General features: G+C 33.0%; 1 protein-coding gene across 5 annotated transcripts in view; it reads right to left on the bottom strand.

Moving 5' to 3' along the window:
• Positions 1 to 15,111, bottom strand: part of NEK7 (NIMA related kinase 7) — a 179,418-nt gene that overhangs the window by 29,317 nt on the left and 134,990 nt on the right. For all 5 annotated transcript variants that reach the window (XM_074308693.1, XM_074308689.1, XM_074308692.1 and 2 more), the window contains 2 exons: positions 14,146 to 14,254; positions 13,069 to 13,176 (listed from right to left, as the gene is read on the bottom strand). In XM_074308693.1, the coding sequence (XP_074164794.1) occupies positions 13,069 to 13,176; positions 14,146 to 14,254 (217 nt within the window). The remainder of the gene's footprint in view (positions 1 to 13,068; positions 13,177 to 14,145; positions 14,255 to 15,111) is intronic.

Here is a 15,111-nt window from a genome sequence, read left to right as displayed (position 1 = left end):
ACTGCCTTTGGTCCTACATATCTGCTGTAGAATGAAGAGGCAGAAAATCATGTAACTATTCCAATTGGGTCCATCACATATTTATGCTAAATAACCTCAGCTGGGCTCTCACTGATATAAAGCAATCCTAGACCCTCTCATTAATTCACTATCCCACTCTCATAGACACTCTTTCGTCCCTTTTTAAGGGTTCTGTGGTTTTGCCTTCAGTCCTTAATCTTAGCTAAGAACCTTGACTCATATTTTACAGGGAAAATTAGACTACTTTGTTTTATATTGAGTCAAAATTTGTCTTCTGTAACTTCCACCATGTAGTCTTAGTTCCAGTGCTATACAATCACAGATAACATCACACTAGAAAATAGTGTGGAGATCACTAATTGTACACTCAAGAGAATACAGTGTGAAAATTCAGATCTGTTTTTGAATCTGCATGTGGTCTATTGGCCCTGATAGTCTTCTAAACATCTAAGACAACTCTTATGTCTGAATGAATGTTCTAGCTTGCTGGATACTAACTGGAGAAAGTGGCTAGAGTCTCCTCCTCCTGGGTATTTTTGCTTTAGAAGTAGAAAAAGAGCAAGACTTAGAGAATACAATTATGACGTAGCAAAATGTCCAATAGGAGACACTGCTGAGGAGAGTCTGACAATAATATATGGAAATCTTTCCACCAGAGAATATAAGAAGTGGGCAAAATCTGCACTTTTGCCGTTGTCAGTACTACTCACTGCCTTTCTCTCTGTCACAAACTTTAGTCATTTTGTGAAAATATTAACTTCTTCATTTAATGTGACTGGAATATAATTTTAATGTTATCAGATGACCTTGGATAATAAAGGTTTCATTTCATAATTTGTATATCCAAGGTAGTGATGATGGTAGTGAGAGGTATAGGCAAGATAGCTAAACTGACAGAAAAGTAACAAAGGACCAAAACCTACTAATCCGTAAGATTGATGCAAAATGATTTAAAAGTGGAAGAGTGGTTAGTTAGGTGCTTCAGTGGGTTAGAGCCCAGGCCTAGAGTTAGGAAGATCCGAGCACAAATACTGTTTTAGACACTTACTAGCTATGTGATGTTGAACAAATCACTTAACCCTGTTTTCTTTTTTTCCTCCTCTGTAGGATGAACTAGAGAAAAGAAATGGCAAACTACTCCAGTATCTTTGCCAAGAAAACATCAAATGGGATCATGAAAAGTCAGACATGATTGAAATGACTGAACAATAAAATGAAAGAAATTTAAGAGTTCTATACAGTGGGTAGAAGGAAACCAGGGTGACATGTCTACCAGGGACAGATCAAATCCCAAAGAAATTAGAAACCAGTTAGTTAACTAAAAAGTGAACAAGAAGTCAGGAATTATTCTGCAAGTAGACCCAACAACAAGACAGTATGTCCAGAAGTCTCTTAAGTTTGACCTAGGGGAAAAAAATCAGCCTATTAACATTTTAAAGGGTATGGATATGCCAGTTACAGAGTTCAATACAGATTAAGAGAGGCTAGAGCTTTAATATAATTTATACAAACTGGGTTACTAGAAGTTCCTGGAACATACCTTGCCTTTGGTTCATGTTGTTTCATTCTTTAGAATGTTGTTCTCTGTATTTCCTGTTCAAATTCTACCCCCAATTCAAAATCCAAATCAGAGGCACTGCATGAAAGTTTCTCCAAATCTACTTCCTACCAGAGATGATCTCTCTTTTCTCTCAAAACATATTATACTTCTCATTGAGCATGGAGATTACATAAAGCTGAGAAGATGTCATCTAACACACTGGATGGCACGATCAGGATCCAGAAGGATTTCATTAGGACATAGTCCTGAGATAAATCTAATAAAATAAAAATTCAGTAGCAATGAATGTGTAGTGTTGCATTTAAGTATGGCTAGTAGTTATCCTGAAAAGTGAGATTTTAGCATACAGCAAGAATAATATGTTGGGAATACAATATGGCAGCTCCCCCCAAAAATTGATCTTGTGATAGATTAAGGGGGACAAAGATTCCAAAAAAGGTCACATGGCACAGTGGAGATACAATACAATTTAGAGGACTTGGACTTGGAATCAGGAAGACTTGGATTCAACTTCTACCTATGAAATAAGCTCTGGATTTGGCAAGTCATTTAACTTCTCAATGCCTCAGTTTTCTCATCTGAAAGATTAGTCTCTAAAGTCCCTTCCAGTTTTAGATCCATAATACAATTACAATCTTGGTGTGCTCTGTCTTCATCAACCCTCATCTGTGTACTATGTTCAATTCTGAATTGTTAAGAGTTTAAGAATGCTAATGAGTTAGAGAATGTTAAGATAAAGGCAACAAGGATAATGAAAGAATTTGAGCCTATGACATGTGGATTGGTTCGTGAGGTATTTTTATTGTTGTTGATATTTAGTCATTTCAGTTTGATTCTTCATGATGAAATTTGGGGTTTTCTTGACAAAGATACCGGAGTGGTTGGCCATTTCCTTCTCTAGCTACAGGCAAGTTTAGCCTAAAGAAAGGAAAATACAGGACGAAAATAGTATTTGAAAGTCTGTCATGTAGAAGAAGGAATTGTTCGGTTTGGCTCTAGATGATAACTCAATTTGCAAAAATGCACATTTGGGGATGATGTCATGAAAAACTTCTTAACAAGTAGAGCTTTACAACAGTGCAGCTGCCTCAAAGAGAATACCATCAACAACCAAGTATATTTTAGCTAGGATTCCTATCAGATTAGGTTGAAATAGAAGGCTGATAAAAGTCTCTGATGGAACTTACCACAACAGAATATAGATTCAGATTCTACCTTACAGTTATTTTGTTATCGTTCCTTACCATATACGCTTCTCCCCAATTCAATCATAGCTTTCTTAAAAGCAGGAACTTTATTTTTTTATACCTTTCCCCCAACAAATGACTATTTTTATATATAGAAGGCACTCAAGAAATATTTGTTGAAAAACTCAGTAAAACAAAATAATTGAAAAAGGATAAAGGAAAAATCCTGTATTTTTTTTTTTTTTAATCAACTGCACAATCACAGGATTCTGAAAGAAATCTTATGAAAAGATACTTTGGGTACTTAGACTTAATATGAGTACCTTCAGACCTGTTCTCTTTACTAATAGATGAAGGTCCACAGTAAATAAGATAATGGTATTCCACCATACTTTACTTAGGCCATATCTAAAGTACTTTGCTTAATTCTCCATACTGTATATCAGGAAAGATAAAGACAAATTGGAATTTACCAAAAAGAAAGAGATCAGAATGATGAAATTACTTAACATGTTAAAGGAGAAGTCAACTGAAAGAAGAGGAGATTTTTATCTCAGAGAAGACTTCATGACAACAGTTACCAAGTATTTGAAGGGATGGTACATAGAATTCAATACAACAAATATTTATTAAATCCCTCCTGTATACATGGTACTATGTTTTTAGAAGAGATATTAGATTTGTTTTGCTTAGCTTCAAGATGTAGGACTAGGAACAAAAAGAAACTATTAAGGAAAGAGAGTGGATGGACACAGTAATAAACCTTATTCTGTTCTACCAAGTATATTATTCTTTGACTATAGGGATAGGAATTGAGTGGTATAACAATAGTAATAATAGCTAACATTAATATAACACTATGGCCTAAGCACTATGTTAAAGACTATAAAATAATTTTCTTATAAATATTGATCCTCACAATAACCCTGTAAAGTAGGCTCTATTATTATTCAAAAAACAAACAAAAAAGCTCTAGAACTTAATCTTTTGGTTTGCACATGTCCTTTAAAAAGTGAACTATGTATGCCAGTAACATGGTATATTAAAGACAGTTATCACGTCTTTTAGCCGATATAAATTAATGCTAGAATTTCTGACATATGTTTCTAAATCCTATAAAATGGATCAAATAATTATTACATTAGTTTTTCACATATTTGTCCAAATTACAGTGGAACACTTTTCTCCTGACACCTCTTTGATACATCAACAAGCATTTATTAAACACCTACATGTCAGACATGATGCTAGGCAATACATGATGAAACTCACCTTAAAGTAGTATCAGAGAAAAGAGGAGAGGGGTGGAGGAGACAAGATATGTTGAGAAGAAAGAATCTTTAAGATCTGCCAAATGATTGGATGGACTGGCAATAGGAGGAAAGATGGAATAGAGAGGATATATTGAAGACTCAAGAAAGCTATCTATGTTGTAAGCTTGGATAACTGGGAAAATGGGGATGGCTTCAAAAGTATGTTAGAAAGAGGGAAAGGTCTTAAAAGAAAGTTAATGAAGGGGAAAGAGTACCACAAAGAAAACCATTTTTAAAAAAAAGAGGTTTTGAGATCTGCTTTAAAAAGTGAAATATGTATGCCAGTAGTATAGTATAATAAGGATAGTTATTGCAATAAAAATATCTTATAGCCAAAATAAAATAATGCTGAAAGTTGTAATGTGTTTCCAAATCAAATTCACTTGATAATTTCATTCAGGATTTTTGCTGGATCCAAAGCTTTTAAGTATGTCATAATTTACTGTTTAATGTTTCTTGCTTTTATCAAATAGCTTAATTTCCAATTATTCTGCAAGCACATTTGTGCTAAATATTCAGTTATTTTAAGGATAAGAGAAAAGCAAAGATCATGACTGACTTGTATTATCTCTCACTGAATGCATTTTATTTTTTCCATATATAATATTTCTATAATGAGAGGTTTGTTCATGATCACACAGGTAGGTAGGATTTGATTCTCCTGACTCTCCAAAATTAGCATTATATCCATTTAACTTTTCTAGACTGGATCTCTCCTCATTTAGAAAAGGATAGCTAGAATAGAGAGGGCTCAACCAAACTTGAAACCTGCTTCTGATATTTATTAACTGCGTGAACCTGAGTAATTCACTTAATCTCTGAGTCTCAGTTTCCTTAGTTATAAAATGAACAGTTCAACTCAATGACCTGTCAGGTTCTCCCTTTCATCTGTGAATCTACAAATGGATGATTTTTAATGTCTTTTCTAGCTTTAAATTCTAGCTTAAAATGACAAAAATTGCACATACTTGAAACGCACACATTTTGAAATTTGTGAAAATTTTTTAAACATTTGATGGTAAAAAATCCAGTTCTTCCACTTACTACCTAAAAGAAGTAGCTTTCCTTCCACAGACCTGTTTCTTTACTTGAAGTAGTTTAGGCTAGAATGATCTCAAAGGCTTTTCCAAGCTCTAGAACTTGGAACTCCCTTGACTTTCTTCTTTCCCTTTCTTCCAAACCCCATAGATCTCCCACTGAGACTCAGAGCCTCTGACTCCTCTTGCTTCTCTGGCTACTGTAACAGTAGTCTGTTTGCTCAGTAGTACTCTGTCACAACCACTCATCTGGTTCTTCCAATTCCCAGACCTGGCTACATCAAGAAAATTGTCCTTAACTCAAAATTAGGAATGTCTTCTTCTGGAATCCTGATGACTTGGTTTGGCAAGTCACACCTTTTTGTAGTCACTTCTCATTATTGTCCCAGGGAGCAGCCATTTTTTAGTCCCAAGACTGATCACATGCAATTGAAATCCCCTCCCTATCCATGCTGAGACTCTTAGATCTGTTGGTTAGGGCTGCCTTCACTTCCAAAGAACAACAGCAACCATGTTTCTCATTACAAGTTATATTTCTACAGCACCTTAAGATTTACAAAGAATTTTCTCCCTACTAAAAAAGCCCTTTGAGAGAGGTGGTACAAATGGATTATGATGCCCATTTTATAGATGAGTAAACTGAGATCTGTGGAGATAACAACGCACAATTAAGAAGTTTTGGAATCCGGCCTAAAAACCAACACCTCATCCTAACCCCAGTTTTCTCTCTACTATAACACCTTGTCTCTAGGGACACATACAAGTTAATTTCTAAAATTCAAAGATTAGATATACAGAATCACAGACTCAGAATTAGAAGAATTATCAGAGGCCAATAAGTCTAGCTTCTTCATTTTAGAGATGAAGACATTTAGACCCTGAAAAATTAAGTCACCTGCCCAAGGTCACAAGATCACAGAACCAAAAAAATCTGGAAAGAACCACCTATAGATCCTCTGTCATCAAGAATTAGCAAGAATCTCCTACTGTAGATCCTCCAGCATTGAGAGCTGGAGAGGACTTTGCAGACTACTTAAACTCCCTCAATAAAAAAAAAAAAAAAAAAAAAAAAAAAAAAAAAAAAAAAACCCAACAACAATCACAACCCAACAACAACAGAGCCCAGGGAAGTCTAGTGACTTGCTCAAGAATCAAAGCAAGGTGTGGAACAAAGGCCTTGGATTTCAGAATCTGTATTTTTCTCATCATACCATACAACTGCCTCTCAATCCATACTGTTCAGAAATGAGCCGGCACTGCAGGCTGGCCATTCTACTGTAAAAGCTCTCTACATAGCCCAACATATTGGTGGTTTGATGTTCCCCGTGCCTCAGTGAAGCTGAAACCAAGGATTGAAGATTTCTTCTTCTCCCCCTTTCCCTTGCTTCTCTCCCTTTTCCATTTTGACCACCATTTAGGTCAGGAAATACTTAGCCATATTAAGAGACTACATTTCAAGTTCAGGTCTGACCAAAAGACCATAGAAAATCCTGCTACTGCTGAGATTCTCTGAAGAGTCCAAAGAAGAAATTTATTTCAGTTTTTCTATGTGGAACTGTTATGAACCTGAGAGACCATCTTGATCATACCTCTCTTCCCTCTCCAAGAGAGGAAACTAAGGCCTGGAGAGGGGAAATGACATGTCCAAAGTCACCTAAGTACCAAATGGCAGAGCCAGGATTCAAACCCATATTTTGCATGCAAACTCTACATTCAACCTTCTTTTCATAGTACCATGTTTTACCATCCCCATATGACAAAGATAAAACAAGTTAGAAAGCTTATTTGGCAGACATGAGGAAAATCTAAAGAGGGAACATAAAGTTCCTAGAGGTGATTCTCAATAGGAATAGCTGTCTCCAAATTGCTGAAGAGCTGTCACAGGAAAGAGGGATCAGATGTGCTCTGCTTGGCTCCAGAGGGGAGAACTAGAAGCAATGGGTAGAAGTTGCAGAAAGGCTGATTTAGACTTGATATAATGAGAAATCTGCTAACAATTAGAATTACTTAAAAGTAGCATGATAATGAGTGTCCCCTTTTTAAAGGGAGTAACACAAATGCTCTCTATGTGTCAAGTATGGTGAAAAAGGAATTATTTTTTCAATACAAGATAGGTCAAATAGCCTTTGAAAATCTTTTAATTCTGAGTATCACCAAGGTGTTTACATTAAAAAATTGGTATTATATGGATGGTACTAATGAAAGTGACCAACTAAATTCAATTTTTCTTTATTCAACAAATCAAATGTTTATGCAAGGATCACTGCATGCTAAGGGGCAATCTAATGTGCAGGTATCTCCAGGGACATGAATCATTTCTCTAAAAACCTGAAAATGTCCTATACACACCCATCTAGTAAGGCTCTCATCCATATCTTTTAATCAACTTTTCAGGCAAGTCAGTCAGCTGAAGTAGCAAGGCACCCTAAAGCGAAATAGTAGGTAGAATAAACCTAATGAGTCAAATACCTTCCTTTCAGGTCTTCTGAGATTGGAGATAGTATAGGACCTGAAGGCTAACAATCCTGGGAATAGCAGTCTTCCCTTCTTTATCACTCTTTTTGATCCATCTTACAACTTACAATTCAGATCCTAAAGTCATCAGAGAGAGAAATTTGTAGAGTAGGAGCCAACCATCCTCCCCACCATTATACCAAATGTCAACTAAATGATATTTATCAGTCAGTAAAGCCCAGATGCCCCCCAAACTACTGGCCCTACTTCTAGCCCAAATTCCTCAAAATTGTGAAACAGTGCTATAATTTTAGCAATTCTTGGACTCTTCACTATCATCTCCCATCCAAACTCTTTCCAAGGCTTGCCCATTTAATCTTTAGAGCATTTCTCAAATAAGTCTTCTCTCCTCTTCATAATGCCATCTTTCTAGTGCAGCTCCTCAATATATCATTCTAGACTATTAAAATAGCCTACTGGTGAGTCTGCCTTACATAGTTCCTCTTCCAATCCATCCTTTATTCAGTTACCAAAGAGATTTTCCTAAAACATCAGTCTGATCATATCCCTCCCATACTCAATAAATCCCAGTGGTTTCCTATTGTCTCCAAGAAGCAAATGAAAATTTCTCCAGAAAACAAAATGCTCTGCTTGGTATTCAAAGTCCTTAATAATCTAGCCCCATCCTTACTTTTCTATCTTACATCTTTTTCCTTGCCACATACTCTGATCCAGTGACATCTGCCTTATGACTTCTGCAAACACTCTTCTCAGCTCTGGCTTGTCCCCTTAAAATGTTCTCCCTCCTCATTTCTGCCTACTGGTTATCCAGATTTCTTCAAGTCTCAACTAAAATTCCATTTTTCTATAGGAAGGCTTCTCCAACTTCTCTTAATCTTAGTCCCTTTCCTCTCAATTATTTTCTTTGTATCTTCTATATAACATGTTTCTATATGGTTTTTCTCATCCCATTCCCCAATTAGCATGTAAGTTCCTTCTTATCAGAAACACTTTTTTTTTTCCTTCATTGTTTAAGAGGAAAGGAAAATGTGGGAGAGGATAGATATTAAACTGACTTCTGAAGAGTTTTTGTGATGACCTCTTTGTTGCATGCCTGTGAAACCTGGGTAGTAAACCAGAGCCATGTCAGGAAACTTGAGTTACTTTCATTTGAATTGTCATAGAAAGATTCTGAAGATCACCTGGCAGACTAAGCTGCCAAGCATTCCAACTCTACTGCAGAGAGCACAATTCCATTGGGCTGGTCAACTGTTGGAATGCCAAATTAAGCTTGCCAAAAAAAATTATCTTATGGAAAATTCACATAGGACAAGTGCTCGGTGATACAATAACACTCTCAGTCTCTCTTAAGAACTTCAGAATCGATTGTTATGACATGGGAAACACTGGTACAGGACTGCCCAACATGGCAAGCACTCATGAGAGTAGGTGCTGTGCTCTCTGAGCAAAGCAAAACTGAATTGGCTCAGAAAAAATATGAGATGTGCAAAATTAGTAAGTCACCCCAAATGTTCAAAGGGACTATTTATGTCTGACCTGTAGCAGAGCATTCATATTGGTCTGTTCAGCCACAGTCGGATACATTGTATCTCGACTAACAAAGTGATGTCATTTTGGCTCTCTTCAAGTACATGGGACAACAACCAACCAATCATCAGAGATACTCTTACTTTTTTTTCCTATTTGTATTCTCAGTACTTAGCACAGTACTTTACACATAATAATGATTTTTCATTTGGGACCACTCAATATACTACTGTTGCATCAACAAGATATTACTGTAACATATAGGCTGTTTACTGATTATCCCCAATTCTAAATATGTGACCAACCCATGTTCTTTTTCTGTCACACATTTCTTTGATGCCATCTTTTACATGATTTCCAATGTAAAATCTTTTATTTAAAATGTTACAGTTGGCTCATTCCTATGTTGAATTTTTCTTCATCGTCCTTTGGGAAATTCTTAACTTCTAGTAGAGTTATTATTTGTAAATGAATTCTGTGGCCATAATCAGTCTATGGCCAATTCATTAATTCAAAATTGCCCTCAGTGCTATGTGGTCTCTCATTTATATCTGAAGTAACAGTGGCATTTGTGGTGGCTAATGAAATAATACCTGACTTCAAGGAGTTTATATTCTACTGGGGATAGGAGAACAAATTTCCTATAGAATGACATGAACAAATGCTTTTCTTGAAATCTCAAGTTATATATAATATATATATATATATATATATATATATATATATATATATATATATATATATATATATATATATATATATATGTGTGTGTGTGTGTGTGTGTGTGTGTGTGTGTGTGTGTGTGTGTGTGTGATTAAAAGTTCTAGTTTTAAAGACCTCTTGTTATAAAGTATATTAAAATAAAGTAAGGTTAATAATAGTGTCCTAAGTACTTTCTTGTAATGCTGTCCTTTACCACAACTTACTAACTACCAATAAAAGATAATGCATCAATATTTATACAGTGTACTTTTAATATGTGCTATTTACTTGTTTATGATGTATAATGTACTTTCTTAATTACATAGTCTTAAAACTTACAGATTTATTAATACAGCAAATTTTTGTTTTGTTTTGAACCACAATTTGCTAGAAAGAATAATTCAATTCAGATCTATACATAAAGCAAAAAGAACTATTCCAATCCTAACTACAGTTTAACCTAGTAATTGTAGAGAAGAGGAAATCAAAGAGACTTTGGTGTCATGTTAACTATATAGTTATATGATGAAACTGAAAAACCAATGTGTAGACACAACCTCAATTAAAATGTTTTTGGCCCATTTGGAGAGCTGAATAAGTATTTATTTTTACATTCTCAGTCCTATTGTAGTTCCTGACACACTAGGAAATGTTTTATAAATGCTTGTTCAATGATTGACTGAAGTACAGAAAAACTTTCTAACAATTACAGGTATTCAAAAGTGGAATGAGATGCCTCAGGAGGCCATAAGTTTGTATCTCATTGGAAATTTTTTCAGGGAAGACTACATCGAACACTTGTTGAGTATGACATAAGAGGGAATTTCTATTCTTGTAAGGATTGTGCTGTAGACAGCCTCTGAGGCTCCTTTCCTATCTGGTGTTCTGTGATAACATGTTTGGTGATAGAATCTTGAGTGTTTTTATGACTCCACTAGGAATTTATTTGAGTACTCTTGGAAAAACAAAATCTATTAAGAATATTTCCTGAGGAAATATATATATGAGAAACAGTACATCTCAATACATAGATAAATATCTAAGAAATAACTCACTGAAATATTTAAATTGTAATTCATGAAAACTTTTATATTCTCAATAAATGATATGAAGTATTTTTAATAACGATGCAAGGTTTCTGTTTAAAATAAAGCATTGGTATTTATCATTTATCAATTAGTCCCAAGATAATTTTTAAAGGAATTAACAAAATCTGACACAATATGACACATTACTTGAAAACACAAAGATATACCTTTATATGAATTTGTGTTTTAATCATCTATCTTGAAAAAGTCTATGTTAATATTTTCAAATGAATAGGTTTTCTATATTTCCAATAGCTATCAACAAAATCTGATATTTAGAGGTTGTCAGGATATGACTATATTAAGAGAGGATTACTGTTTACACATGTGTTAGTTATGATGCTGTAGATTAGAATATAATTGAATTCTTCAAAGGTCTTCAGAGATTCAGAAAAAGATGGAAAAAAAAAGTGACAATCTGTATTCTTTCCAGAGCTAATAGTTTTAAGATAAGTGCTTTTTCCCCCTAATAAGTTTTTACAGAGAAAACATAAAACTTTGCCTTTATCACAAGGTTAAGTATTAAATCCAATTTGTTAGTGGAAAAGGCATATTCTGAAAAGATATGCTAACATTTTTCTAGAATGAATTAAATAATAATTTTCTTTGAATTTGAAAATTCAGAACACCATCTTACTGAAGTGACATAAGATTATCTACATGGACTCTTTTGTTTCTCAATCTTTTCATTTTATAATTGAAGTTGTGAGTTTCCAAAAACCCGAGGATTTATTTTCAGTGTTGTTAAATTTATGTAATTACCTATTGCTAATATTAGATAAACATTGTGAAGTTCTTGCTTGTGTTCCTGTGAACATCCTTATTTAATTCCTTATTAAGTCTTAGAAGTTTTCCAATTTCTCAATAAAAAAGATCCATAGTAAGAAATAAGAATATCATCCTGCAGCTGCATACTGCTTAATACCTTTCAAAAGCATTGTCACCTGTTACTTCATTTGGTCCTACCATATCTCTTTGGAGAGAAAAGGCATATATTTATTACACTGTAAAAGCAAAATGGTGTAGTGAAAAGCATGTTTTATTTGAAATCAGAGAACCTAGGTTCCAATCGCTATGTTGTATACCTCTGGAATATTATTAAACATCTCTGAGTCTTAATTTCTTTACTTATAAAATGAATCTGTGGACTAGGTGAGTTCTTGCCCAGCTGCAAGTCAATAAGCGACTTTAGTTTGATGGGCTTTCCACTAACATGCTTCTATATTTCTTAACGATTATACATTTTGGTATTTTAATTTTAAATAATTTTATTTTTAATAAGTTTAAAATTCTTTCAACACAAAAAAAGATGGAATATCAAGTTTACAAACTAAATTTAATCTTTATTTCAAATGAAGAAAATAACACAGGGTCCAAGGATGGAAAGTCATTGCTAACTCTAAAAATAACTTCACTTAGGTTCGAATACTTGAATTTTTATCCATTTTCTCTACTAATAACTAATTCTTCAAGCACATAAAGGAAAAAAGAAAAATATTTTAAGGACTTTTTAAGACAATTCACAAAACTTCAAGATAACAAATTCAAAATCATTTATTCTGGCTAATAGTATTTTTCCCTATTCTTAACATTTCAAAACTTAAATTAAATTCTATTTTCAATATAAAAAAAGAGAATATGTTTCTGAGATGCCAAAATTGTATGATGTATAATTTGTAAGATACATATCTGGTCAATGATCCATAATCTTTAAAAAATATATTCATCTCCTCAATATACTTCATCCTCCCCTTCAATATACTTTCTCATTAAAAATAAACATTTAAAAAAACTGCTATGATTTTTTTCCAGAGTAATGATAAGGAAAGTATAATCCTCAGCCAGGAAAGCAGCTGATTCATTAGTTCTCATTCTACTATTATAAAATGAATACTTTATGCTAATAGGAAAATCATACTTGCTCTTAGCAGACATCATCTACCAAAATGACTGAGGTCAAGAAAACAATATTAAACTGTTTTATTGAAACAGATAGTAAATCTCCAAATGATAATTTTTATTATGTTCATGAAATTGATGATTTAATTTAAAAAATTATTTTATCTGGCACTTGCAAGGAAACTACATCAAGTATCTATGCATATGATTTTTTATAAGTGATAAAATAGTTGTTTGAAATTATTTAATAATTCCTACCTAAAGAATGTGCAGCTGTGGTTTTAGAGCTGAAAAATCGACCCAGTCCAAGATCTCCAAGTTTTACTACTCCTGTGGCTGTAATGAATACATTAGCTGGTTTTATATCTGTAAAATAAATAAATAAAATTGTCAAGAAAGAGGTACAGTATTTTCAAAGGGAAAATTTTTGAAAACTTTTTTTTTTTTTTTTTTGGTTAGGAATGGAGGTGAAAGAATACAATATTCTTATTAAATGTACCTTACTACTAAAAAAATACATTTCATAATTTTTAATCATTTTCTTGTTATAATTCAACCATTCTTTTAAAATCACACAAACTGACATTTAAAACATTCTTTCAGGACTTATATGAGCTGATAAAATACAAAATAAGCAAGTATTGGAGCAATAAATATAAATGACAAATTATTAATATACTACTAGATTTTGTTCAAATTACGGTTCCATTTTTTATACTGAAAAATCAAACCACATAGAATGTTGCTCTATTCTTCTGTTGGCACCTCTTAGCACTTACTTAAATGATAATATATTTAATTTTACTACATATGATAATTTAAAAATTAAATTTCTGAATACTTTAGAAACCATTAGGAGATTCAAATAAAATGAAAAGGTCTTTTTCTAAAGTCTTATTATTTAATTACTCTAAGGAAAAATCCAAATCTCTGGCTACCCAAACAACAATATCAGCAGTTTAAGAATCAATAATCACAGCTAAATATTTAGGCAACTATAATAAACATTGCTCATTTAATAAAATATTCTTTTTTTACATAATATTTCTTTCATGAGTTCCCCATCTCTTATTATTGTTCCCTTCCTGATTTAACCAATTATTTACAAGATAAAATACTTTGAAGAATGAAAGATCAGCGAAATTGCTTTTCCCTTTTACTTAAACCCAAACTACTTTTGTGAAGAAAAATTGCATTCTAAGAAAATTACAGTATCTGGAAAATAATTGCCCACCAAAAATTATTCTTTCATTTAAGTTTCACATAATCTATCTTTAAAATGCAAAGCATCTATCTTAAACTACTCCTCTTCAGATATGCAAGATCTTTATATACCTCTATGCATAACTCGCCGGGAATGCATATGTTCCAATGCACTGCAGAGCTGAACAAAGTACTTCCAAACTGTCCTTTCAGGAATCAATCTTTTTTGTTTCTTAAAATGCTATAAAAACAAACAGAATAAAAAAAATAGTTAAAATTTCTTAAAATTCAGGGAACCTAAATCAAAGCAAATCAGACAGAGTAGTATTTGACCCTCTATAACAAAACTGCTTTTTCAGAACATTTTACTTGTTGACATATTTGCAAGAATTTTACTTGCTATGTCAAATCAGTTTCTTCATTACTTAATTAATTACTAATCTAGATAATATAAAAGTATACTTTTAGTTGTTGTACAATCAAATGATATCTTGCAGATATTTATAGCTTATAAATTTACGAGTCTGCCTCATTTTACCAAAAAAAGTAAGAAATTAGAAATGATCATTTGCATTATGAAACAATTCTCACTAGAAATACAAGATTCCTTTCGTAATGAGTTCCAATTTGTTCTTCTAAAATGTAATTTTATTTACAAAAATTCAGTTTACATGAAACAATGAATATTTATGCCATAAATGTTAAGAAACTAAAAATAGATACCCACAACTTGAATTTTACTAAATCATATCTCATGCCTTATATACTCAGTGACAAACTTCACCCCAAAGTCAGGGCAAGCAAATCTTAAAATATCATCATATGCTATTATCATATCATAAACATTTTTAAATCAGGAAAGATTCTGTGATTTTACAAAATGGAATTATCTAGACTATTTTTCAATTGCTGTACAAGAGAGGAAAATAATAATTGTGAAACTGAGGTGAGATTTACATCTTATTAAAACTGATTATATAGAGAAATTATTTTAGACATAAAAAACACTGACCCCCACTTATTAAAATGCTTTCATATAGATTTAACTAATGCCCGTTTTTGTCCCTTAAAAAAAATCATTCATTCATCAAAAGGATT

The sequence above is a fragment of the Sminthopsis crassicaudata genome, chromosome 4 (assembly GCF_048593235.1).
Source record: "Sminthopsis crassicaudata isolate SCR6 chromosome 4, ASM4859323v1, whole genome shotgun sequence".
NCBI lineage: Eukaryota > Metazoa > Chordata > Mammalia > Dasyuromorphia > Dasyuridae > Sminthopsis > Sminthopsis crassicaudata.
The sequence above is the reverse complement of the archived record's forward strand: the minus strand, read 5'-3'. Positions and strand labels throughout refer to the sequence as shown.